Genomic DNA, 26,985 nt, shown 5'->3' with positions numbered 1-26,985 from the left:
AGACAGCTCATGGACATCACTTTGTAAACCTGCAAATACTATATAAATGCGTTTTTTGTTTGTTTAGTTGTTTTCACTCGTGACTGACTCTTCATGATCCCATTTGGAGCTTTCTTGGCAAAGATACTGGAGTAGTTTGCCATTTCCTTCTCCAGCTCATTTTACAGATGAAGAATTGGGAATGGGCGACGCTGCATATGCTCTCAGAATGGATTGGGCGTTTTTTTTTTTTTTACCCCCAACAGTTTTGCTTTGTTACAAGGGTGGGCTCAATCAGAGATGAGGTATTTAGGGAAATCACTGGGGCACAACAAAACAAAAAACAGAAAGCACCAATAAAACTTTTTTTAAAAAATTTAACTGGCGGGGCAGCTAGGTGGCGCAGTGGATAGAGCACCGGCCCTGGAATCAGGAGGACCTGAGTTCAAATCTAGCCTCAGATACATAACACTTACTACCTGTGTGACCCTGGTCAAGTCACTTAACCCCACTGCCTAGCCAAAAATATATATATATATTATTGGCCACATACACTGAAGAAGATGAGATCTGAGGCAGGTTACAAAGGGCCCAGTGTAAGAAAACAAGGTTACCACTCACTACTGTACATTCTAGTCTAACAAAGGGACTGTTAACTCCACCAAAGTATCAAAATAAACCAGAATCATTACATGGAAGTCAACCCAATGCTTCTAAAGGATGCATCAATAAGATAGGGGTTATGGCAGGTCCTATATAGCTGGAAAGGCTTAGGACATGGGCCAGGAAAAGAAATGTCATCCCCACCAACCTGGCTAAATTCACAGAGGCTTACTGACAGAGGCTGGCTTCTAGAGAGTGAATTTTCCTGGTAACAATTATGATGATGAAGATAAATAGCTAGTATTTACATAGCACTTTAAGGTTTGCAAAGCATTTGACAAATATCTCATTTGATCCTCAAAAACCTAGGAAGTAGATGCTATTAACCCTATTTTACAAATGAGCAAACAGAGGCATATTAAGGTTAAGTGACTTGCTAAGTGTGATCTTAGGCTAGTAAGCATCTGAGGCAAGATTTGAACTCGGGCTTTCCTGACTCCAACTCCAGCTCTGTCCACTGTGCCACCTAGTTGCTGCTAATAATGAAAATAGTTAACAATAATAGCTAGCATTTATATGGCACTTCAAGGTGTATAAAGTGCTTTATAAATATTTATATCTTATTTTATCCCAATGACAGCCCTGGGAAGTAGGTGCTATAGTAACTCATGAAATCATGGACTAAGAGGTGTCTATATTCACAGGAAATTAAGTCAGTGATGTCCTGAAGTTCTGAAGAAGATGGCTCTTCCAGGCACCCCCACTTTGTGTACTGTCTTCCATGCTGAAGCATGTATAAAAATATTTCTGGACTAATGTTTTAACCATTAGGCACTATAGACATGTCCTAGAGACAGGAGGAAAATAGTATACTCTGCTTTAGAGAACTGGAAACCAGCCTGCTCTCTGAGCAGGACCCCCAACGAATCCAGACACATCACGCAGATCAGATCTCCCATATTCTGAGATTAAGAGATTAGAGCTTTTAAGATTAATTCTCAAATTAGGGAAACTAGAAAAATCATACAACAGTAGAAACTAACTACTAGGGTTTCTTTGGATTTAGTCAGACAGTATTTCCTGGACTGTTGTTATTGTCCTATGGCCTTTGAGCTTCTAGCTTTAAAATCAGGCAGTCATGGACACTGGTGCACTGTTGGTGAAGCTATGAATTAATCCAATCATCCTGGAACTATGCCCTAAAAGTCAGCTCCAAAAAGACCAGAAAGAAAAAAAGAGTCATATGTACAAAAACATTTATAACAGCTCTTTTTGTAGTAGCAAAGAAATGGAGAGCTAACAGGATGTCCATCAATTTAGAGTGGCTAAACAAATTATGGTACATGTACATAACAGAATACTATTGCACCATGAAAAATGATATAAACCTGGGAAGATCTGTATGAACTGATGCAGAATATGGTGAGCAGAACCAGGAGAACCTTCGATACAGTAACAACACTAGAATTAACTTTGGAAGATTTAAGAACCCTGATCAGTGTAAGACCAATCAGGACTCCAGAGGATTTATGAGGAAAGATGCTACGTACTTCTTGACAAAGATATAATAGATTCAAGGGGCAGAATTAGATTCTTTTTTAGATTGGAGTGGGAAGGTTTGACTGCCATCATAAAAATTCTAAACATAGACCCTACTTAATACTGTTTCTTCTCTTGTAAAGACCAAAACAGAAGACTTAGGACTTATGTGTATTTACTAGCTGTATGATCCTGCGCAGTCTCTGAAGAGCTCCAAAACTCAGTTTCCTCATCTGGAAAATGAGAGGGTTGGATGTGATGACCTCTGAGGTCACTTCCAGCTTAAAATCTGTGATTCTATGACCCCACTAAAGGGAAAAGTTTGATTCAGACACTGTCCTTTAGGTGTGTGACCAGCAAAAACAGAAGGGGAAAAAAAAAGCTTTTAATATGGCAGCGGCACAAAGGTGGACAGATCTTTCTATTTTAGGTAGCGCTTCTTCTCCTGGCTTCCATAAGCTCTTTTTACCCACTTTAGTAACTTTTCCTGCTCAAGCTCTCAATGTACTTCCCTAACTAGCTTGTACTGGTACGTTTGCAACTCATAAAACTCCTAAGAGCTAATGCTAAGAAGTTCCATCCATCTCTGAATAATGTGCTTAAACTCCCTGAAATATGAATGTAAGATCAGTAGGAGGTAAGGTGTAAAGAGAAAGCAGCATCCCAGGGGAACTTATAGGTAAAAAGACAGTAGAATTACGGGATTCATAGTGCCTCAAGAAGGTGAGAATCAGAAAACAGGAAATTTGGCACTCAGCATTCCTCTAACGGCTTGGGACCACTTTGGACTATTTGAACAAAGCAGTGAGATGAACTCATGGGAATCACGCACTTGAGCGCACATCATTCCTTCCTGCTAGTGACTGCCAAGTTCATTGGGAAATCAACAAATAATGGCCTAACTGGAAATTCTTTTCCTCCATGAAGCCACCCCCTAGAATTATATAAGAAAATATATGGGAAAATTGTCAAGCGGTACATGGTGAGTACATCTATTCTAAGTGAAGAATACCTCAAGAAGCAAAAAGAGGCAGCAGAACGAATTCTGAGTTCAAATAATGTGAAAATTAGAAATGACCTGAGGAGTCATTTAGTCTAAGCCCCTGCCAGAAACACGAATCCTCTTGAAAATATCATCACGAAATGATCATCTAATCCTAACTTGAACGCTATTAGTAATAGGGAATTCACTACCTACCAAGACAGTCAATTCCATTTCTGGACTACTCCGACAGTTAAGCTCTTTCTTCTACCAAGTTGATGACATTCTTCGTTTCTAGTTCCAGTTCTACCCTTTAGATACAAGAAGAATAAGGCTAATTCCGTCTCCATATGACAACCCTTTAAACATCTGAAGACATCGGTGACACTCTTGCCAAGTGTCCTTTTCTGGGGGATAAATATCTGCAGTTCCTTCAAATGACCTCTGAATATAAGATGGCACCTTGTCCCACTTTTTTGCAGAGGTGGGAGACTATGGGTGTAGGATACTACATATACTTGTGTGTATGTGTATAAATTATATTTGTGTGTATATATATATATATACACACACACATTCTCTATATAGCCTCTCTATACGTATACTATATATTTCACTAAATATTGTGTGTTTCATATGTATATATATAGAACATATATAGTGGAAAAAGTCTGACATTTATATCTGTGTCAGACTTTTGCACTGTTTTTTATTTTGCCAATTTTCTTCTGTCTTAATTCTTTGTTTTAAGAGATTTTCTCTTGGATAGCAAAGGAGGAGGAATCTATCATGAACTATAGGTGATTAAAAAAAAAGAGAGAGATAGCAATAATTTTTAAAAACCGATTCCTGAGAGGAGGCTTCAAAACATAACATTAATACAACTGTAATTTAGGTTTGGGAAATAGACCCTTCACATAGCTCCTGCTATGTTCTAGGTTCTGGTCCCATAATCCTGGGCAAGAGCCTGGCACAGGTGCAGAGGAATTATTGTGAAGACAAAATGGAAGATCTGGTACTCAGAATTCCTATAAAAATGGCTTGGAACACTTTGGGCTATTTGAACTGGGCAGTAAAAAATACTCAAGGGTATGATGGGCATACAAAAGAACCCCCATTCTGGTCCATGAACCACTACCAACGATACTAAGTAATCTAGAAATAATGACCTAACTGGGGATTCTTTTCCTCAATGAACTATGCTTCCCAGTCAACATCCGTCACCCCTACCTAGTCACTGAAATGGAGCATGGTCTCTCTTTCCTAAACAAAAACATCAATAGCAAGAAGGGGTGTTGATTGCACCTAAAGTAACTTATCTTAATCAAAAGTCTGATTTTCAACCTCTGGGTTGAAGCACATTTTGTCCATCCCTCTCTTGGGGGCTAGATTACCTGTATTGTCTCCTAGACAGAGAGCAAAGAGGAAATTTCAGAACAGCTCTCAGGAGATGCAAGGAAAACACTGGGGAGCTGCCAGGAAGTTAAGCACTGGCCATTTTAAGGTGACATCAACAATAGCCATCTGTTTTTGTCAGGAGAAAAATCTTGCAAGAATATATTGAGTATAGTATGGCATAGGAGATGGAGTGGTGAATTTGCATTCAGAAAGATCCGGCTCTGAAATCCTACCTTGTACTTATTGATTGTGTAACCCTGGGCAAGTCAGTTAACTTCTGAATCTGTTTCCTCATTTGTAAAATGGCAATAACGACGACGCCCATAGCACTAATATCGCAGGGTTGCTATGAGGCCATAATGAGATAAAGGACCAACTTTAAAGTAACATACAAATGTCAGCTGTTATTTATTATTAATGTTATAAATGAAATTTCTTGGGACAGGAATGCTTAGAAATTGAAAAGAGATGCTTATGGTTTATTCTATATGAGATGAAATGAACCCTAAGATAACACTGTTTATAGGTACAGAAACCTGAAGGGGAGGGGATGTCTTAAGGGAACAAAGGTCTCAGGAGGAGACTGTCGCATATACTGCACCTGAATTGACAAATGTCTACCAGAGAAAGAATGTCAGGGCAGCTAGGTGGTGCAGTGGATAGAGCAGTGGCCCTGAAGTCAGGAGGACTTGAGTTCATATGTGGCCTCTTAACCCCAAGTGCCGAGGGGGGGAGGGAGAGGGAGAGGGAGAGGGAGAGGGAGGGAGAGAGAGAGAGAGAGAGAGAGAGAGAGAGAGAGAGAGAGAGAGAGAGAGAGAGAGAGAGAGAGAGGGAGGGAGGGAGGAGGGAGAGAGAGAGAGAGAGAGAGAGAGAGAGAGAGAGAGAGAGAGAGAGAGAGAGAGAGAGAGAGAGAGAGAGAGAGAGAGAGAGAGAATGTCCTAGCTTTGGTCTAACTGTTAAAGTGTATAATGGAAAAAAGGGTGCTCAGAGGTTCCCCTCCCCTTTAGCTTCATCTATTCTTTTCAATCTCTTTTTTTTTCTACCTTTTGCCAAGATGTCTGTCTGCCTTTTCCCGGAATCATTCCCTTGTCCCTTTATTAAGTTTTGACCATATATGCTCATGTATTTAGAAATATGTAATCTTTGGGGGTTTTTTTTCTTTTTAATTGTCCATTTCTTTAAAAAAGTATACATAAGAGGGAAGTCCAACAAGACAGCAGGGGAGAGTGGAGTTCAGGAAGTACTGCCATTGGGGAAAGTTTGTTTTCCACAAAACGAGCTATAAGAAAGATTTTGAAATAAGAAAGGTTTAATAGCATTATTTGGATGAAATTGGGAGGCTTCTAAAATGGGCATTTGGAAATAAGAACCATTCTAGAAACATTTTTATTCTGGGGGAAAAGGTCTTGGTGGAAAAAATATATATGTATGTATTTACGTATGTGTGTTTATATTAGGTAAGGGGAGAACATACGAGAGAATTCAAAGAGACTGGGAGACAAGAGTGGAAAAGGTTTCAAGGTAAGAGTCACGGGAAAGTTTCAGAGAACTATGCCACGAATGGATTAAATCAATAAATTCAATGGGATCATCATGACTACAGTTGGTAAATCACCATCACCAGTAGGCAAATCCAAGGTTGAGTGGATTAAAACCTTTATATTCCCAGATGGTTTCCCCAGGTCTTTTTGTAAAGAATGCAAAAATACAGAAAGGTCTCAGTATATAATGAGGTTAAAACTATAGGCTGCACCATTCCAAGAGTCCAACTTTTCCCACTTAGCCAGAGTAGAGCTACAGATTTATACACAGGTAGTAAGGATCATAGTAAGACCCAGATTCCTGCTTCTAACTATGCTCTGTCACTAAAAGCTTTATAGTAATTATATTTATCTAACAGCCTTTAGAGAAACAGGTCCAGGCTGTTGAATGGCTAGGATGGTCACCCAGCATCAGGCCCCAGGGAAGGCAGAAGGGGCGTATTTGTGGGTTAGAGACCTTATCATTCTAACCTCTTACAATTCCCATCATGGACTCTCTACCTTAAATAGACTCATACCCTTCTGTCCCCAACATGTGCTAGGTTTAGTCTGCCTGCTGCTTTAGCTTTACTTCGCAATATCACCTTCTTGGAATTCCCCATCCATCCTTATCCCTATACACATCCTACCCATCCTTCAAGACCTAGCTCATTTTCCACCTCCATCACAAAATCTTCTATTTGCTCAAAGACACAATCACTTTTTCCTAACACTGAACTCCTAAGTCAGTTCCACACATTCCACAATCCGATAATATGTTGCTGCGTGGGCCTGTTAATGGGGCCCAGTGGAAAAAATGCTCGATTTGCAGACACTGGACTTAATGGCTGGACAAGATGGCTCTGCCATTTCCTGGCCCTAGGTTTCCTCATTTGTAAAATGAGGGGGATGGAGCAGATGACCTTTAAGGTCCCTTCCAGGTCTAAATCTATAATTTTATGACTCTAAACTTTTTAAGGACAGCAATTAGATCTAGTGCTTCTTTTGATTCCTCCATAGGGCAGTCACTGAAAACATATTGTTTAATTGGTTATTTGGTTTCATAAATAATTGATTGCAGGCAATTAATTTGTCCCCAAAGCAGAGTTCACAGAGCTGGCCTGAGGAAGGTAACATTCCATCCTGTGATACAGAAAGAAGTTTACACTCTTAAGGGCAAATACCAGGTGGAAGGGTATCCCAAGAGTGGTAGTTGAAGCCCAAGTAATGAAACAGGTGCTTCTGATATGTATTCCCAGGATAAGAACATGGAAGTCTGTCCAAGGGGCATATAGAAGAGGCAGGGAGTAGAATGGGATGTATTCCCTAGAGCAGACCTTTTTCTCTTTTTGTGTGACCTGGGCAGACCCTTGGGCAGTCTGGTGAAGCCTACAGACCACTTCTCAGAATTATGCTTTTAAATGCATAAAATACACAGTATTACAAAGGAAACCAATTATATTGAAATTTAGTTCAGAAGATTAAAAAAACAAAAATTCCCAGACTCTAGTTTCAGAACCCCTGCCCTAGAGGGGAAAATTAAGTTTGTTTTTGTTTTTTGTTTTCTTCAAGGACACATCCTTGGTGGTGAGAGGCATCCTGTATTCTCAGCTATATCACAAGCTCGACTTCCTTTGTGTTTGTTACACCTTTTTATCTTATCTTTTTTCCTGTATCTTAACTTTTTCCCATGCCCTTCTCTCCTTACCAACTTTTCCTATTTCTTCCCTCTTCTGAATCCTACTTTATGTAAGATGTCTTGTCTTCTTTGGCCATTACAAAGGCAGATGGCCAAAGGAAGCATACAATTTTGTTACCTCTTCAGGGTAAATGTTGTTGACAGGCTTTCCACTCCCATTACTATCCCCTTTGCAAATGGAAATCCACAAGTAGTTCTGTGGTGGTTTTCTTTAAGATTAAGGTGCTTTCCCTCTTACAATATGATTGATTATCTGAACTTAGGGCAAGAAGAGCAGCCTTGGCACACATTATCCCATCCTCCCTTCCCCCAAAAGAAAATGGTCTCAGAATGAATCACTGTTTTTAATTTGATTTTATTTAATTTAATTAATTGCTAAATTCACCTGCATTTCTCTGTATGCACATGAGATGCCAACATTCCAGTAGTAGGAGATGCCAAAATCAGATTAAAAATCTACTGTATATAATCTATAAAATCATAGTATAATGGAAAGAGCACTGGTCTTGGCCTCAAAATTTCTGGTTCTGATCCTTACTAGTCATGGAAGCCTGGATATGCCCCTTAACCTCTCTGGCCTTCAGCTTCCTCAAATACAAAGGAGGAATAATTATATTTGAATCAACTACCTCATGGCACTGTTATGCTAAAAGTGCTTTGTAAATTTTAAAGTATACAGAATTTTATGATATTGTTATTACAAACTGGAGAGCCCATGCATGAATCAATCATAATGGTACATTAAACATAAAGTTGGTAAACTCACTTTATGGCTTCAAGCACCATAAATAAATCAACACCATCATTGTCATCCAAAGATAATTAAGGTAGATGCCCAGATCCTCAAGTACACACCCTTATAGTGAATTAAAGAGAGGGCTTGGAAAAGAGTAGCATGGGAGGGCCAAGAATGCATGAGTTGTGATCTAACTCACATTAATGAGATCACAGATCCATCTGAGTACAATAATGGCTAAGAGGATACTCTATACAACAACAGTGATGACTGCATAATAAAAATAAAATTGATATCTATTTTTCCGGGTCCCAATCTTTTTATCCCTCAGACCACCAAGACCCCATCTAGGGCAGCTGAGAAGGAAAACTGACAAGGCTGCTGATGTCAAGCTAGGAATAAGCCTTCTGGTAAGATGGAAAACCACCGAGCCTTGCAAACTACCTTGCCACTATATCCTAAGGTCTTTTGGACCTTACCATCTGCCCTGGTGGTATGCCCTTCTATCTGCTAGGCACTGCCATTTATTGGTTGATGTACCCTAAAGACCCCTGGGCCTTGACATGATATTAGCTCTAATATTGACCCCCCTGCCACTTTTTTATGCATTATCTTCCAATTAAAGAATGAGCCCTTCGAGAATATAACTGATCTCACTTTTTCCATTCATATCCCAAGTGCTTAGAACACAGTTCCTGACACATAGTAAGCCCTTAATAAATACTTCTTCATTTGTTTATTCATTCAGTATTACTTCAAGCACTTGAAAGCAGTGTGGCATTAGTGAGGAAGGAAAGAGAAAGCTCTATTAAAAATGCCCTTTAATCCAATCCAACTATAGTAGCTTGTGACATCAGAAAAAAATGCATTTACTGATATGTTAACAAGTATCTGTTTTCTGATTACTTTTGCTTGCTGGCAATGGAACACAAGAAAATGTGTTAAAATGACAAGGAGATGTTCAAACACCATTATCAATTTAACTTGCATAATCTTCCTTTCAAAAAAATTTAGTGAAATTTTAGTCTTAAATAGGTAATGTTTCCTGTCCGATGCTATGGATTAAGGAAATGTGAGCACATTAGCCTCATTCCCATTACAGTATATTGAGAAACTCCTCGTTTCACATTTAAAGCCCTTTGACAGCTGGCTCCAGTTTATACTTACCTTTTCAGGTTCATTCCACATTAATCTCCTCCATGTAATCTATGCCCTGCCAAAATTGGCCTAGTTTGTCCTCGAGCAGAACACTTTCTTCTGAACCTTAGTATTAGCTGCCTGTACCCTAAACCTGGAATGTGCCCCCTCTTCTCTCCTTGGTTTTGCCACAGCATCTTATAAGATCATGGCCACCAATGCATAAAAACAAGCCTCTGGGGGCTGGGAATATTTCACAGAATCCAGTCAAGGCCATAAGAGATAAATGTCCTAATTTCTATTTCAACAAGTCCAAAGTCCATCCTGGGCTGGACTAAATCAGACTCTCTCCCATTTTTCTTTCCCCCTTCCTCAGACTATTAACCAAATACAATGTTCACAAAACATGGATTTTGTCTTTAATGTAACAGATGAACACCTTGCTTCCCCCTCACTCACTTCCTTAGAATCCCTAGAAAGTTGAAGAAAATTGATAAGACACTACACCAGTAATACAGACTAGAGACGGGAGCTTTCCTGTACAAAAGAGGAAAGCTAAGACGCTGTTTTTGGAGCTTCTGCCTTCCTCTCTCCCCTTCCACCTTCCTTCCCGTATGCTGGTTTGATACAAATGTGGACATTGATAGTACCCCCTGTCTCCCACATAGATGGCAGTGAGAGGAAAGCTAGGTGGCTCAGTGGATACAGCACTGGACCTGGAGTCAGGAAGACCAGAGTTCAAATCTGGCCTCAGACACTCGCTAGCTCTGTGACCCAGGGCGGTCACTTAACCTCTATTTGCTTTAATCCAGTGGAGAAAGAAACAGCAAATCACTTCAGTATCTTTGCCAAGAAAACCCCATACAGGGTCACTAAGAGTCGGACATGACTTAACAACAACAATTATCTCCAGCATTCCTGGCGCAGGGCCCTGCTGGCTGGAAAAAAAAAATCATTCAATAAATCTCATTTGAATAGATAAGTTTTCTACATGGGCTCCTTCTCCCCTTTTCTTTTCCTACTATGAATACTGATTTACCACAAAATCACTTATTTGCAGAGGCATTTTCTGCCAAACATGGGAATTATGATGAGTAGGAGAATTTAATAAATTCTTTTCATTTTAAGGGGAAAAAAATCCTATGAACACATAAAAATAGCACAGATTCTAATGCTCACCTCTGGTAGAAATTACAGAGCTTCAAGTGGCGATAGAACGCAACAACTTGACAAAGGTGATTTTCTAACATCTCAGAAAGTCTAGGAAGAAACTGATTAATCCTTTTTTCCCCAGAGGATTATGGGCACGCAATTAAAAAATGCTTGTCATTAGTGATACTAATGCCAGTGATGACATTAATGTCAAATGAATGACATAGTATTACATACACACACTTTTAAATGAACAAGAAACACAAAAACACAAAATGAGATCATATCAACTTACACATAGAATCCTTGGGATTCATCAATGATATCATAAATCATTTGTGATTTGATTAGGCTAAGTTTCTCCATTGCCGTAACACCACCATTGTTCTTAATCCATTCCAGGACCAAGCCCATGATGTAGATGCTGAAATACAGACAAAAGAAGCTATTTAGTTTAGCTCTAAGCAAGCAAGAAAGGATACATGCAGGTGGCATAGTAGGAATCCCTAATAAGGCTTAAACATACATATTTACTTTCCACTGCTTCAAAGTCCTAAAAATACTACTACTACTACTACTACTACTACTACTACTACTACTACTACTACTACTACTACTACTACTAACTGCAGCTACCACTACCACCACCACTAATAATAATAGTAATAATAATAATAATAATAATAATAATAATAATCACTTGAGCCTTATAGGGTCAAAGGTTTACAAAGTCTTTTCTCTTCAACAACCTTGTAGTAGACAGCACAAATACCATTGTCCCTACTTTACAGATACAAAAACTGAGGCTTGCCAATGGTTACTTACCCAGATCTCTTGACTTTATAAATCATTTCTGGGCCTTTTGGACCCCGGTAAAGAGAGGTTTGTAGAAAAATAAATAAAAGCAACAGTATTTCGAACATTTATTTACAAGAGTGCTAACTGAAGGACCCACTCTAACCTTGCAAAGCCTTGGGTTTCTTTAAAAGAAAGAGAGAGGTGGCATGCTTCCATTTTGCAGTTTGTCCTTAAAGACAGAGAAAACCAAGTTGCTTTAGGTAGAGGCACAGAGTGAGAATGCAATGAAGTCCAGCTATTCATAGGCACGTTCTCCTTAGTAGATCTGGGACGACGGTATTTGGCCCCTATGTAGAAAAGCCAACTCATTCTAAATCCTACAATGATTCCTGATGGCCGTGCAGGATATGTCCCATGTAGTCAGGGTGTAATGACAAGAGTACTGAAATCAGAGCTGAAAGGCCTGGGTTTGAATTCCCATCTCTACCACTACTCTGAGCCTCAATTTCCTCATCTAAAAATGGAGATCATAATAGCTCTACCTCATAAGGTTTCTGTTCATAATATATGTAAAAGACCACTCTAACATGCAAAGCACTTAAAGATATTATTACCATAAACTCACTGCTATGATCAAGTCACCTGGGTACCTAGACAACTTAGACTTTTATCCCCACTTATTTCTTCAGACACAAAGGAAATTTGCCCCAATTCCCCAAAATACCATTGTCAATCACTCAGAAAGATCAGCTGTATTTGTCAAAAGCCACATACATGTGAGATGTTATTATTATCATTCATCAACAATGAGGTTTTTTTAAGGGGCAGCTAGGTGGCACAGTGGATAGAGCACTGGCCCCGGAGTCAGGAGGACCTGAGTTCAAATCTGGCCTCAGACATTTACTAGCTGTGTGACCCTTGGCAAGTCACTTAACCCCAATTGCCTAAAAAACAAAAAACAAACAAACAATGACTTTTTTAGAAGATGAAGCCTGGCTGCAAACAATACACCCTTCCACCGCCACACTTTATTCCTCCTAGGGGTGTTTTTCAGATATTTCCTTCTGAAAGCCTTAGAAGTTGCTATGTCTCCTAACTGGTCTGCCAATCAATCAACAAGCATTTATTAAGGACTCACTAAGTGCCAGGCATGCAGAGTACAAAGACAAAAATGAAAACTGTCCTGGACCGCAATGGGCTTCCATTCTATAAGGAAAAGTAACACACATGTGTATGCACATACACACCGATATCTATATACATATATGTATACACAGAAAAGTATAGGTGGAAAAGGCACTAGCAACTGGGGCAGGGGGTGGGGGGGAAAGGGTAAGAAATCAGGAAAGCCTTCACATAAAAGAGTAGCCTTTGGCTAAACCTTGAAAGAAAACTACAGATTCTAAGAGTCAAAGGTGAGAGTGAGAGAAGAGTGTATTCCAACACCAGACCAGGCCCCTTGGCAGAACAAGATGGCAAGAACAGAATAAGAGGTAATCTGAGTTTCAGGTGCTTCCATATTTAAAACCACTTACACCCCTACCTGCTTTCTCAGAGGACTTGAGCCTTCTTTGGGGATATGGATTCAAGACAGAGCTAGCCCAGACCTAACTCATCATTACAGTCTCTCTGTAACTAGGACAAGAGGACAGAGTGCCCTCTGAGAACCAGAAGATTACAATATAATAAAGACAAGATCCTCTAGTCTCCGCGACCCTATTCCTGTTGCTCTCCTAGTTCCTGGGAGTCTCATAAAAGACCTTTTAAATGTTTCAGGGCTACATAAACATCTTAGGACCATCTACGTTGTCATGATTTAGGATCAAGAGAGGACAAAAGCCTTATAACATATAGTCTAAAAATGTCTAAACTGTCTTACAATCTGACCCCAAATCTCCCTAATAGCATTTCAGCAACTTAGAGGCCCTCTTAGCTTAATTAAGTGGAAAGAACCTGGGATATAGAGTAGAAAGCCTGGGTTTGAGTGCCAGCTTCACAACTTGACAGCTACTGAACCTTACTCAAATCATTTAATGCCCAGGTTTCCTAATCAGTAAAGCCAGGAGTAATAATGTTGTCCTGACTTATGTCACAGGACTATTGTGAAAATCTAATGAGGTAAGTGTTATAAAAAGCTTAAGGGATAATTATTATTAACTTCAAGGTTCATTATTTTCTTTTTACACATATTATGTTATCAACCTTAAAACCCCATTTGCAAATCAACTGTCCTAAACTGCTTCAATTTCATCTTTAACAAGGTTAGCATGTAGGCCTGGAAATGCCTTGGGGCCCTTCCTTTGACTTCTTCATCCTCATACTATTCAAAGTAGAATTTGCTTTTTACGTTATTTTAAAATCACAATACTAACTAAAAGTATCACTTTTCCATACACTGTACATGAATAATAATTAACAATATTTGTACATATATACAATATTTAGTGTCATTCCACTACCTTGTATGTTCTTCACAAAGTAATCCTACAAGCTCTGGGAATTTCTTTATGAGTGCTTTGATGACTGATTATATTAACTCAGCAGCTTATCCAACCAAATGAATTTAGAACTTTGTGATTTGGTTACACAGCCCTTCCAGTAACAGCTGAGAATGACTGTGTTCAGCACATTCCTAGGAAGTATGGTTATAGGGTACCTTTGAAACTAACACTTCCTTTCCTCTGTTCCACCTTAGGATTTGTGCCCCGACATAATCTATGCTATTACATAGAAATCTCTAGGAGATATCACAAGATATCTCTGAATAGAATTTTATTTAATGTTCTTTCCCTGAAATGGCCTCCTTCCCATTTTGGTTAAGATGACACAAAAGTTACCTTGCTGGAGGTGCTTGGGGTGGGGGGGTAGAGCCAAGATGGTAGAAAAAAGGAAGGGACTCGCCCGAGCTTTCTCAAATTCCCCTCCAAAAAACTTTAAATAATGCCTCAAAACAAATTCTGGAGTGTTAGAACCCACAGAAGAATGGAGCGAAACAATTTTCTAGCCCCAGACAATTTAGAAGGTCAGCAGGAAAGGTCTGTCACACAGGGGTGGGGTGACAGTGGAGTACAGTCCAGCACAGTCCACAGCAAACCATCAACAAGCCTTGGGGGGTGCATGAATCAGCTGCCAAAGCAGCTACTTTTAGCCCACAGACAGTAAGGGGGTCAGGAGGAAATTACAGGAATCTCTTTGCTGGCACTGGATGCAGGACGCTGTTGCATGATCCATAATCTGATCTACACGTTTCACCCTGGGTGACAGTCCCATGGTGAAGACGAGCACTAGTACACCAGAGCTTGTGGCCATAGTGGGGCTAGGACTCTGGTCACAGCTCCAGGGCAGAAAAGTGTGCTTGTGCTCACTCACAGACCAAAGCAGACGCCAGAAGAGTAGTAAACACACCTCTCCTTGGAAGAACTGAAAGCTTATAGATCCCCAGAACTAGCTCTGAAAACAACTTCATAAAAATCCTGAAGCTTAGGACAGACAGTATCCCCTCCACTCTGGAAGCAGAGACCAACTTTAATATAAAGCTAAAAGTAAAAAAAAAAAAACAGGCTGGAAAATGAGCAAACAAACAAACAAAAAAATCCTAACTACAGAAAGTCACCATGGACACAGGGAAGATCAAAACACAAATTCAGAAGAAGATGACAAAGTCAAAATTGCCATATCCAAAGCCTCAAAAAAGAACATGAATTGGTCTCAGGCCCAAAAAGAATTCCTGGAAGAGCTCAAAAAGGATTTTAAAACTCAAATAAGAGAGGTGGAAGAAAAGATGGTATGAGAAATGAGAGGATGCAAGAAAATTACAGAAAAAGAGCCAACAACTTGGTAAAGGAGACACAAAAAAATACTGAAGAAAATAATACCTTAAAAAACAGAATAGGCAAATGATAAAAGAGGCACAAAAATCCAATGAAGAGAACTCCTTAAAAAGTAGAACTAGCCAAATGGAAAAGGAAGTACAAAAGCTCAATGAAGAAAATAATTCTTTAAAAATCAGAATTGGGCAAGTAGAAGCTAATGACTCTATGAGACATCAAGAAGCGATAAAACAAAATCAAAAGAATGAAAAAATAGAAGAAAATTGGAAATATCTCATTGGAAAAAACAACTGATCTGGAAAATAAATTCAGAGGAGTTAATTTAAGAATTATTGAACTACTTGAAAGCCATGATCAAAAAAAGGGGGGGGGTAGACATCATCTTTCAAGAAATTATCAAGGGCAAGTGGGTAAAATAGAAATTGAAAGAATCCACTGATCTCCTTCTGAAAGAGATCTCAAAATGAAAACTCCCAGGTATGTCACTGCCAAATTCCAGAGCTCAAAGAGAAAATATTGTAAGCAGTCAGAAAGAAACATTCAAATACCATGGGGCCATAGTCAGGATAACACAAGATTTAGCAGCTTCTACATTAAAGGATCAGACGGCTTAGGATATTATACTCCAGAGGGCAGTGGGGCTTGGATTACAACCAAGAATCACCCACCCAGCAAAACTGAGTATAATCCTTCAGGGGGAAAAAATGGATATTCAATGAAATAGAGGACTTTCAAGAAATCTTGATGAAAAGACCAGAGCCAAACAGAAAATCTGACTTTCAAACACAAGACTCAAGAGAAGAATAAAAAGGAAAACAGGAAAAAGAAATCATAAAGAATTCAATTAGGTTAAACTGTCTGCATTCCTACTGGGAAGATGCTATTTGTAACTCCTAACAATGTTCTCATTATCAGAGCATTTAAAAGGAGTGTATGTACAGAGAAGACACGGGTATGAGCTGAAAATGAGAGGATGATCTCTAAAAAAAAAAAAAACAGGTAAGGGGTAAGAAAGAGGAATGCACTTAGAGAAGGGAGAGATAGTAGTTCTACTGTGGTCATTTACTACTGTGTATCTAATCTATTCCACTCATCCACCACTCTATTTCTTAGCCAATACCAGATTGTTTAAAATATAGTTTGAGTTCTGGTACAGCTAAGCCACCCTCCTTCACATTTTTTTCATTCACTCCTTTGATATTCTTGACCTTTTGTTCTTCCAGATTAATTTTGCTACTATATATATATATATATATATAGTATATGTACTCTCTCTCTATATATATGTATATATATATATGTATATGTATATATATATAGACATATTATCTATCTACATATATATATACCTGTATATAATCTTGCTCTATAAGATAATTCTTTGGTAGTTTGATTGGTATGATATTGAATAAGTAAATTAACTTACAGAGAATTGTTATTTTTATTATATTGGCTCGGCCTACCCATGAACAATTAATATTTCTCCAATTGTTTAGATCTGTCTTAATACGAAAAGTGTTGCATGATCTTGTTCATATAATCTTTGGATTTGTCTCAGCAGGTAAATTCTATCTGGGTCCAATCCTCATCTGAGATAATTCTTTGCAGAGTAATTATGTTATGAATTTGGAATGGAAATTTTGAAAAATTTCAACTCTATTCACCAGTGTCCCAAGTAAAACAACCTTATACCCTTCACCTCATTTCTTGGGAAACCTAAGTTTTCTTTGGGTATGTGGATTTAAGTTAGAGCTGAGTCTCTGCCTAGAACTAAGCACTAATGGGTTAAATAATATCAAAATTAAGGCCCTTTATACTAATCCAGAGCCCAGACATGTGGCATGAAAGCCCATTCATTCTCCATGGCTACCAATCAACTATTTGAAGGCCATTTAACCAATGCAACATGAATATATGTTTTCAAAGCCTCTTGACATTGTTTTGATTACCAAAAAAGTAACCAAAGACATTAATATCTTTTCAAAATAGTGGATTTTCAAGGGCTACATTGCTTCATGTGATGATATAGAATGTCCTCTAATTTTTCCAGGTTTATAATGACAACTCATCTCAAAATGATTAGGGAATAATACTTAGTTATGCACCCCTTTCTCATTTCCCCATTAAGCCTTGGCTATTCATTTATTTGCTTTCTAAATGTGAATAACTTAATTTTCTAAATGTGAATAATTAAAAAATTTTAGATACCCTTCTAGACATTTCAGGTGCATTATAGCAGAAAATCCAATTAACCAGAATATAATTTTCCTATATTCTACTTCTAGAAGGGAAAAACAAGTAAAAAATAACTCTCACAGAATATCCTAAGAAATTGGTATACATTCAATACAAACTCTAACATGAGAAGGTTATCATTAATGATAAAAAACAGCCCCCAGTTCAAATGCTCATTGAATTTGGTAGTTCCACTTGGCAAATATCTAATTATGCTTACTAAATTATATTCTCTAAGACGAGAAAGTATACTCACAAATTTTAGAAACATTTTCAATAAAGATAGAAGCAAAATTCAAAGGGGTTTACATGATATTAGTTATTCAAATAAAAGAAAAAACCTAAAACATTCAAAACGCCAAATGTTTAAAGGTTATATTGTATTTATCCCAATTGTTTTATATCATAGAAACACTGGAGAAATCTTCCAGAAATGCTGACTGGATAGTAAACTCAACCAAGAAAAAAAAAATCATTTTTAAAAATTGAATTTAGAAAGTCAGCCTGGCTTAGTGGATAGAGAATTAGCCTTCTAGTTAGGAAGACCTATGCCCAAGTCCTTCCTTTGGCACATAGTAGTTCAGTGATTCCAGGCAACTCTCTGAGACCACCTAAACTTCTGATCAGTCATCCATCTGCATTTGTAGAAGAAGGTCCTTACTCTGTTCCATCAAAAGTAAAAAATTAATGAACATATATATGTGTGTGTGTGTGTGTGTGGTGTGTGTATATATATACAATATATATACATATATATGTATATATATGTATATATATACGTATATATATGTATATATATATACGTATATATATATGTGTGTATATATATATGTATATATATACGTATATATATACGTATATATATGTATATATATACGTATATATATGTATATATACGTATATATATATATATATATATGTGTGTATATATATATATGTATATAAAATATAAAAACAAAATAAAAATTAATCTAGTCAGAAGTGATTTCCTACAGGAGTTTGCTCTTGGAAAATACACCAAAGAGTTTAAATCTCTTTGAAGGTGGAGGAAATGGATATGAAAGAACTGCCCCTACGTATTTAATTGTGACTAACCAGGAGAAACTGGTCAGTGATGTGAAAGGATCTTCCAGGAACCCCAGGAAAAAGTGACTATCTCATCTGTGATCTCCAAGGAGTTTATAATATCAGATGTAAACATAATATCAGACTCTGGAGTTCAAAAAGTTTACGACATGAAAAAAATGGTGCTACCTTTGGGGAAAGTCATATAACAACAGGTAATAAGTGTTCTAAAACCAATTACAACCTTTCATTTAGGGATCCTATAACTAGAATGTTATTTAAAATGAGGGGGAAGGAATTTGAGATATATTAATACAAAAATATCACAAAACTTTTTTTTAATTGCAAAAAACAAAAAAAAAACCCTAGAAAATTACACTTTGGGGAATGCCTGAGTAAGTTATCTATGACCCTATGAATAGAATGGAAAGTTGCTGCACCCTAAAAATGACAATTATGAATGAGGAAATACATATGAAGAAAGATTTTTAGATAAAGTGATAGGGAATAAAAGTAGATGTAAATGGAAATATTCAGATTTTGGGAAGGATGGTGGGGCTTGTCAGAATAAAATTTTAAAAACAGAATTAGAAAAATTAGCCTGGGCCAGAGCTACATAAAATAACAAAAGCAACAAAACCTGAAAACGATACAGAGAAGAAAAAGATTTTAAAAGGGGGGGGGCGGCAGGAGGAAATGACATTTTTATTATTACTGTTTCATTAAAGTTGATATACATTTTTTGAAATTTGTAAACAGTTGTTTTTACAGATGGTCATGTTTTATTTTAGGTGAAATTTTGTTTTTTGTTGATGGCTACCAAGCTAAGAATTTTTTTTAAAAAAGGCATGTCTTAAGGAAATGAGGGCTTAAAAGGGACGGATGATAAGACTCTCAGAAATGAAATTCTGACAATACAATCACCAATTAATTAACCTAACGAGAAAATAACAAAAAGAAAATCAACCTAGCTGCTTAAAAATCCAATGGGTTCAAACTTTTAAAGGACACGTACAAAAAGATGAGAGAGGCCCACAAGCAAGGATGAGCAGTACTTGGTGGCAAAAACTTTAAGAATCTCAAAAAGCACAATATTAAGCTGAGACCACAGAAAAAGGAGATTAGGATAACAAAAAAAAAAGTTTTCTTAGTAAGAAGAGTAATGAGATACACTGTTTGGTAAAAAGAGAATAATATTAGATGAGAGGATACACACTATCTTTACTATTTTCTCTTTATCTTCTCTACAAAGCAAAATGATCTTAAGACTAAAAAGGGCATAACAAACATGATTAAGGGAAAACTGAAATCTCAAAATAGATTAGGTGACAGTAGCAGCTCTGCTTAATTCCTATGGGGCCATCATCAAGTCACTCCCCTTTCTGTGTCTGTTTCCCTATTAGTAAAATAAAGAGATTAGGCTATATCAGGGATTCTTAATCTGGAGGCCATGAATTTGTTTTTTGTTTTTTAATACAGTGATAAATGTACTTCAATATAATTGGTTTTTTTTAGTATTTTATGTATTTAAAAACATTAGTTTGAGAAGGGGTCCATAGGCTTCATCACCAAACTGCCAAAGAGTACAAAAAAGGTTAAAAGTTCCTGGATTAAATAACTTCTAAATTTCCTTCTGGGTCTAAATCCTGTGCGACAGTTGCTTTAAAGTAGTACATATCTCTAGGCCCAAATGAATACTACCCCAGACATTATCATGAAAGATTTTGCAAGTGTTACTGCTAAGCCCATAATCTTCAAAGACTGTGGAGAATAAGAAAGGTATCAAAAGAGTTGTCTATGTCTAATATCCTACTTTTCAGGAAACGGTAGATTCTGGACAGACAGATTAGTAAAATGTTATGTGGCCACTTAAAAAGTAAGTAATGCTAGCTATGAGCCAATATGGGTTCAATCAGAACAACTCATTGCAAACTAATCTAATTTCCCTTATCAATGGGATTTCAATGGGCCTGTCCATCAGAAGCATGCAATACAGACAGGTATAGATATAGATACAGATATAGATGTAGATAATCTGAATGCCAATGACACATGTAAGAAAGTTTCCTTGTCAGGTTCAACACTTTATTACCCATGACTGGGACAAAAAAAAAATACAGAAGGTTGACTTATCAAATTTGCTGATATCATATAATTATGGGGGATAATCAATATACTTTAGGGCAGAATCATGTCCCCTAAATATTGGTAGACTAGGATAAACATAACAAGATGAAATTTAATATAAATAAATATGAAGTCTGCTACTTAAGTTGAATAAGTACAATGCACAAGCAAAGAATAGGGAATTCCTGGCTTAAGAGCAGTTCACACTGAAAATACTTAAAAGAGTTTTATTTGGCTGTAGGCTCAATGACTCTACAAGATGTTGCAGCTGCCAAAAATGCTGATATGATCTTGAGTTTTCTTTAACAGAAGTAGAATGTCCAGAAAAGTGGAAAAAGCCCTACTATATTTTGTGTTAGCAAGATGACATATGGAGTAGTGTATCTATTTCGGGAAACCAAAATGACTGGAATTCAGCCAGAATGGAGCAACCAGGATATAAGAACCATTCCATAAGAAGTAAGAGTAGAGACCAAAGATTTGAGACTGAGATAAAAGGAAATTTAGGGGGCCATGACAGTTGTCTTTGACTATCTCAAGGGCTATTATATCAAAGAAGAATTAAACATTCTATAAAGCTCAAAGAAGGCTAAACTAGTACGAATGGGCAAGAAGTTACAGGGTGACAGAGTTAAGTTTAATATAAGAAAAAGCCGTCTAATGCCTTCCCTATTACCAGAGTTTAAAAAGAGACTACACAATCATGTGTAGGAGACTGTTGTAAAACACTGGGTAGGCTAGTGGACTAGCAGTCATTAAACTCCTCCAACAGTGACTACACCGGGCATCTTGAAGTAGAAGTAGAAACAAAACAGATATCCATCCATTGATGAATGGCTAAAAAAGATGGGGTAGATGAACAGAGTGAAATAGTGTGGATATAGAGATACATGTACATATAATATGTACTCTCTAAAATACATTTATATTACATTAACCACCAGAAATGATGGAAATGATGAATATAAAGAAGCATGGGAAGACTTGCACTAACTGCTACATGATGAAGTAAGCCAAATCAGGGACAATACAGACTCAAAAACAAATAGACACAATGACTACAACAATGGAAATAACAATCAAAACTGAATGCGGTGAAATTATAATGACTAATCCTGGCCACCAAATAGGTGTGTGTGTCCACATCTGTATCTGTATTTATGTTTGGTGCCTAGGCTTAGTCATCTATAGACAGGCTTATCTATATGAAGGCACCTTCTTGCTTTCTTAGGAGAAAAGGGAGATAGGTGTGGAATACTACATAAAATATCAAACTTTTTCAATGTGTTGCAGAAAAGTTTTTCTTTTTTATTCTTTGCTATAAAAGATGACTCACTGTGAAGGAGGAAGAAGGATGGGTTAATTGGGAATTTATTTTATAAAAATGGGTTCATGCTGGGAAGTTTTGGAACAAAACAGTCACTGGTTCCATAAAATCAAAATTCCTACTGCTAAGAGATTTTATAGAATCTTCCCTTTTTTCTATCTATCTGCCTATCCTTTGCCACTCTATATGGTCATTTGTTTTGAAAAGAAAAATCCCATCAAGTAGAGGTGATCCTCCCAAAGAAGGCACCACCCTCCTTCCACTTCCTGCCAAGCTATATGTCCCTACTTAAGTATAGAGGGAGATTCTATTCACTGCTTTTAGCCATTCTCTGGCTAAAACTTTTCCTGAGTGACCTTTCTTCCGAACTACTTTGTATTTAACTATTTTCCATTTATTCTCTTTATATTCATTCTACATATATTTACATATACAGTTGCTATACCCTTTATTAAAATGAAAGCCCGTTATAAGTAGGGATACAAAGTCATTGTATTTATATCACCAGCAACTAATGCAGAGCCTAGAACACAGTAGGTGTTTACTGACTGATTATGCAATGTCCACAACTGAATCCTTTAAGACAGAAGAAATCCGCCCTGAAGAGCTTTCTTCTCACTGCTTCCTCATTTCTCTGAGAGGCAACATTGCTTTTATCCATTTTATTAATAAGTGAAAATGTCCCAGAATGAAAGGATAAATCCAGTTATCCACACACTAAGGCTCTAAATCTTTCTTTTCCTCTCTCCTACCAGGTTTTCTGGAGACTTGCAGGCAGTTAATAAATCCTGAGTGTCGGGAGATTTCCATAAGGAGAAACCCTTGAGCACAGAGTTGAAAAGTTGAAAAACTGCTACTGAACAGTGCCACTGTGTGAGCTCTCATTCAGCTAGTTTGACACTTAGATGAAGAGTCCCCTGCAGATTTAGCTAAAAAAGTAAAATTGTATTCTGAAGCCAACGGTTTTACTCCACAGAGCTGCCAGCTTTCAGGCTCAGGGTGGGGGGAAGAGAAGGAAGGAGTAGGAGGCTCAGACTTTTCAAGTCTTTCACAAAAATGAAATGGTTAAATGGAGTAGGGGTGAGGCAGAAAAAATGAGAGAAAAAAAAGAAATTTACATGATAATTCTGTTGTATTATTTGAAAGGAAGAGCATGTTGTGCATAGTAGATTTGCAGTTTCACTGTAAATATTTTATGATATTATAGGAATGCTTGTTTTATTCTATAAATATATATATTGTTTTTAAAAAGGGAAAGGCACAAAAAGGTTATTTTAAATGCAAGTCACAGCAGTGAGGCCCTGGACAGCTTGTAGTTTAACAGTGAATGCTGGGCAATACCAAATGAAGAATCAACAGGAGGGCCAAGAAAGGGAAAAGAAGGGACGACCAAGGGAAGAGTCATTAATAAAAGGCTATGGGACTATTAGGTCATTAGTCAACAGAAATATTTCCCTCCTTTAAAAAAGGCATTTCCATGTTTGTTTTTTTAAAATATAGTCTCCAAAGCCCCCTTTCTTAAATATAAAGTCAAAATAGTTACCTGAAGCATGGAGGAGTATTATATAAGGAGTTGTTCCCAGCTTGGACTTTGTAGTCTAACACAGATGGGCATTCTTTCAGCACAAATCCCAGTAAGTCCTCCCGCACTATCACCACGGTGACCCCAGCAGTGCCAACATTCTTCTGGGCACCAGCAAAAATCACACCAAACTTCAAAAAGAAAAAAGGCTGTTTTAAGAGGTGGAGTCCCAAAGATCATCAAATCCAACTCATCACTTTACAGATGGGAACCTATGACCCTGAGGAAGTCACACAGTGAGGAAGTTTCTGAAGCAGGATTTAAATCTAGGCCTTCTGGTTGCAGGTCTGGTACTCTTTCACTAAGCCACTCTGTTCACTAGGCCTCTACCTGTTTAATTATGATTCTTAAAGTCACATAACCTTCTGAACTTCCTTGTCACTGATATGTATTTGTTTCCAAACTACTTCTATATATGACAACAAACCAATTATCAGAAGATAAATGTATAGCAAATTTCAGAGGCCTATACACTTTGTTTTCAACAGATAATAAATGACCATACAAGTGAATTAAGATTACTTATAAATACATATTTACAAATATATATAAATTATATATTTTTTCATTCTAGAGTCAGACCATGGATCAAAGATCTGAAGAGATGTCAAATACTGTCATATTTTACAGATGAGAAAACAGACACAGAGAGACTAAATTAACTTGACCAAGGTCACAAAGGTAATGTCAAAGGCAGGGTTTGAACCCAGGTCCTCTGATTCAACATCTAATATTCCTCCAAAATGCCACTTTGCCTCTGATGGTTTTTTATCAGCACTTTGTTTATATTTAGATTTTTCTTTTGCTTTATTTACCATATTTTATCAGCTATTACATTTAATTGGATGTATATTTTCCCTTCATCCAATTGTGTGTTCCTGGGAGGAAACAACATACTGGTATTTTTTTTTTTACCAGATACCCATGACAGGCACTTAATAAGCATTCATTGAATTCAATCAGATAAAGACTTTAACATGGGGCAATTATATTAACATATTCCATATATATTATATATTCCTGCTCTTTATCTACTCTGCCTCAAAGCAATAAAATGGTCTTGACATCTACTGCTCCTGGTAAACCAAAGAAAGTGCTATAGGGTTCATGCGACTGTGTTCAGAAGAGGCCAGGCCAGTTTTATCCTCCTTTCACTTAGGGCCACCTTCACATGTGTAGCATATCACCTTGGCTTCACATCAAGTGGAAACCTGAGATAAGTAAAGATGAAATCTTATTTTGTGTCAAAGCCAGGCCCAGTGTAAAAGACTACACCTGCAATGAGTGATACTATATTCCCAGGTGAGACGCTCTTCCAACAACAAAAAAAAAAACAAAAAAACCCTGATTTTCCTTCTTTTCCATGAAAGCACAAGCTATGCATATACCTGGTATAAATGGAATATAAGCCTTCTTCTAAGCATCTACCCCAATTCCTCACCACATCCACTGCTTTCAGTCACGCTTTGGCTAATGCAATATCCAAGAGTGGCCCTATTCTGAATGCTATCAAAGCACTTTAAAAACAACAAAAAAAATATTTTTAGTTCAACTAAAAAAAATTAAGAAATAATATTTTCTCCACCCTAAAACTCTTTCTAGACTCTACCCCACAAAAAAGTAGGGAGAAGAAAAGGTCACAGGGAAATGGAATATGGATGAAAAGCATCCTTACCTCTTACCTAGTTAAGGTCATTCATTGTCTCCTCATCCCCTGGAAGTTATGACATCTGAAGTTACTCACCATCTAAGGGTAGCATCCCCTTTTGCTTTCTGGGTTAAGAATGGGTGACAGAGAAAAACCTTTTCAATCCTTAGAAGAGGTCCACAAAGTAAGAATTGAATGATCAAAATTCTGGAAGGCTAACCTAAAACTGTATTTTAACATTATAATCTTCACTCCTTCAATATTCCTATAAATATCACCTAAAATCATCTCAGGTTAGACACATCTAAGGGCATGAGGGAACTATGCTAGTCTGGAACATCTTAAGGCTAGAAAATTATAAAACAGCATTAAATTAAATAAAATTGTTTCTGGCAGGTTATGTGCCAAAACACAGGGTATAGTATAATTTTTTTTAATTTTACAACATGTAGGCATGCAAAAGCACAAGATAAGTAGAATTACCCGTGGGGCAAGTTCACACCTTCTTGTCAAAGTGCCATAAAGAGGCCTTATCCCTTTTGATAATGTTGTAATATTCTCCTTGCACTCTCTCCTCCTGCCCAAGAAATACATGCCTAAGATAGCATGTTTTGTATCCCTTCAGAAAACTAGAAAGAACATTGGCTCCACGGAAACAAGATGCTTAACAAAGGGACAAATGGCCCAAGTCAGAAACAGAGACGGTCGAAGCTCATGCGCCAATCAGTACTGGATTGGTCATGAGTAAGTGAGTAGCCTCTGAACTTCCAGACTGGGAAGGAAGGAAAGAAGGAAGGAAGGACAGAAGGAAGGAGAAAGAGAAAGAGAGAGAGAGAGGAGAGGAATGAGGGAGGGAAGGAGAAAAGAGAAGAAAAGAGAGAAAGGAAGAGAAAGAAAGAGAAAGAAAAAAAGAAGGAAGGAAAGAAAGAAGGGGAAAAAAAGAAAAGAAGGGAAAATAATTCAAACACTGGGCTTCCCCAAAATGGTAATTTATTGTACTGTACCTTAGAAACATCCACTGGTTTAGATAAAAAGTTGGAGGACATGTCGCAGACGAGGACTGCTCCTTTGACATCAGGTACAAAATCAAACTCCACACCATGAACAGTCTCATTTGCACAGTAATACACATAAGATGCATCCGGGTTGAGATTCCATGTGCTTGGATCAGGAATCTCTAACATTTAAAAAATAAATAAAGATTCAAGATAGGGTCTCATTTTTCTTTACTGGTTCATGATTTTTTTTTTCCTTTGTGGTGGACAGCAAACCCAAAAATCCCTCAGCACAATAAGTGTAATAATGCCAATCTACCTCCCACAACATTGGAGGGGAGTCATAACTAAGTCAGCCAATAAGCATTTATTAGGTGCTTCCTATAGGCCCGACACTGAGCTAATACTCTTTCCAAAGTAGACTTCACTTATCATGTGGTAAAAAGGCAAATTCACAAAAGAGATACAAAGAAAAGCAAAAGCAGTCCCTGCCCCACAAGGAGCTTATATTCTAATGGAAAAGCTAATATGTAAATAAACAGGTACATACAAAGGGCAAAACTGGTCTGACTCGTATTCATAGGAAGCTTCAACTCATTTTAGGCTTTACCATTCCTATCATTCCTATAAAAC

General features: G+C 37.4%; 1 protein-coding gene across 1 annotated transcript in view; it reads right to left on the bottom strand.

Moving 5' to 3' along the window:
• PSAT1 (phosphoserine aminotransferase 1) overlaps positions 1 to 26,985 on the bottom strand; it is a 40,974-nt gene that overhangs the window by 6,434 nt on the left and 7,555 nt on the right. Inside the window, exons 5-7 of the mRNA XM_020995624.1 lie at positions 26,362 to 26,534; positions 23,671 to 23,840; positions 11,041 to 11,169 (exon numbers count right to left, since the gene is read on the bottom strand). Coding sequence (XP_020851283.1) covers positions 11,041 to 11,169; positions 23,671 to 23,840; positions 26,362 to 26,534 — 472 coding nt within the window. The remainder of the gene's footprint in view (positions 1 to 11,040; positions 11,170 to 23,670; positions 23,841 to 26,361; positions 26,535 to 26,985) is intronic.

This window comes from Phascolarctos cinereus, unplaced genomic scaffold (assembly GCF_003287225.1).
Source record: "Phascolarctos cinereus isolate Bilbo 61053 unplaced genomic scaffold, phaCin_HiC Scaffold_4;HRSCAF=312, whole genome shotgun sequence".
Taxonomy (NCBI): Eukaryota; Metazoa; Chordata; class Mammalia; order Diprotodontia; family Phascolarctidae; genus Phascolarctos; species Phascolarctos cinereus.
Note: the sequence above shows the minus strand (reverse complement) of the source record. Positions and strands in the feature narration are given on the sequence as shown.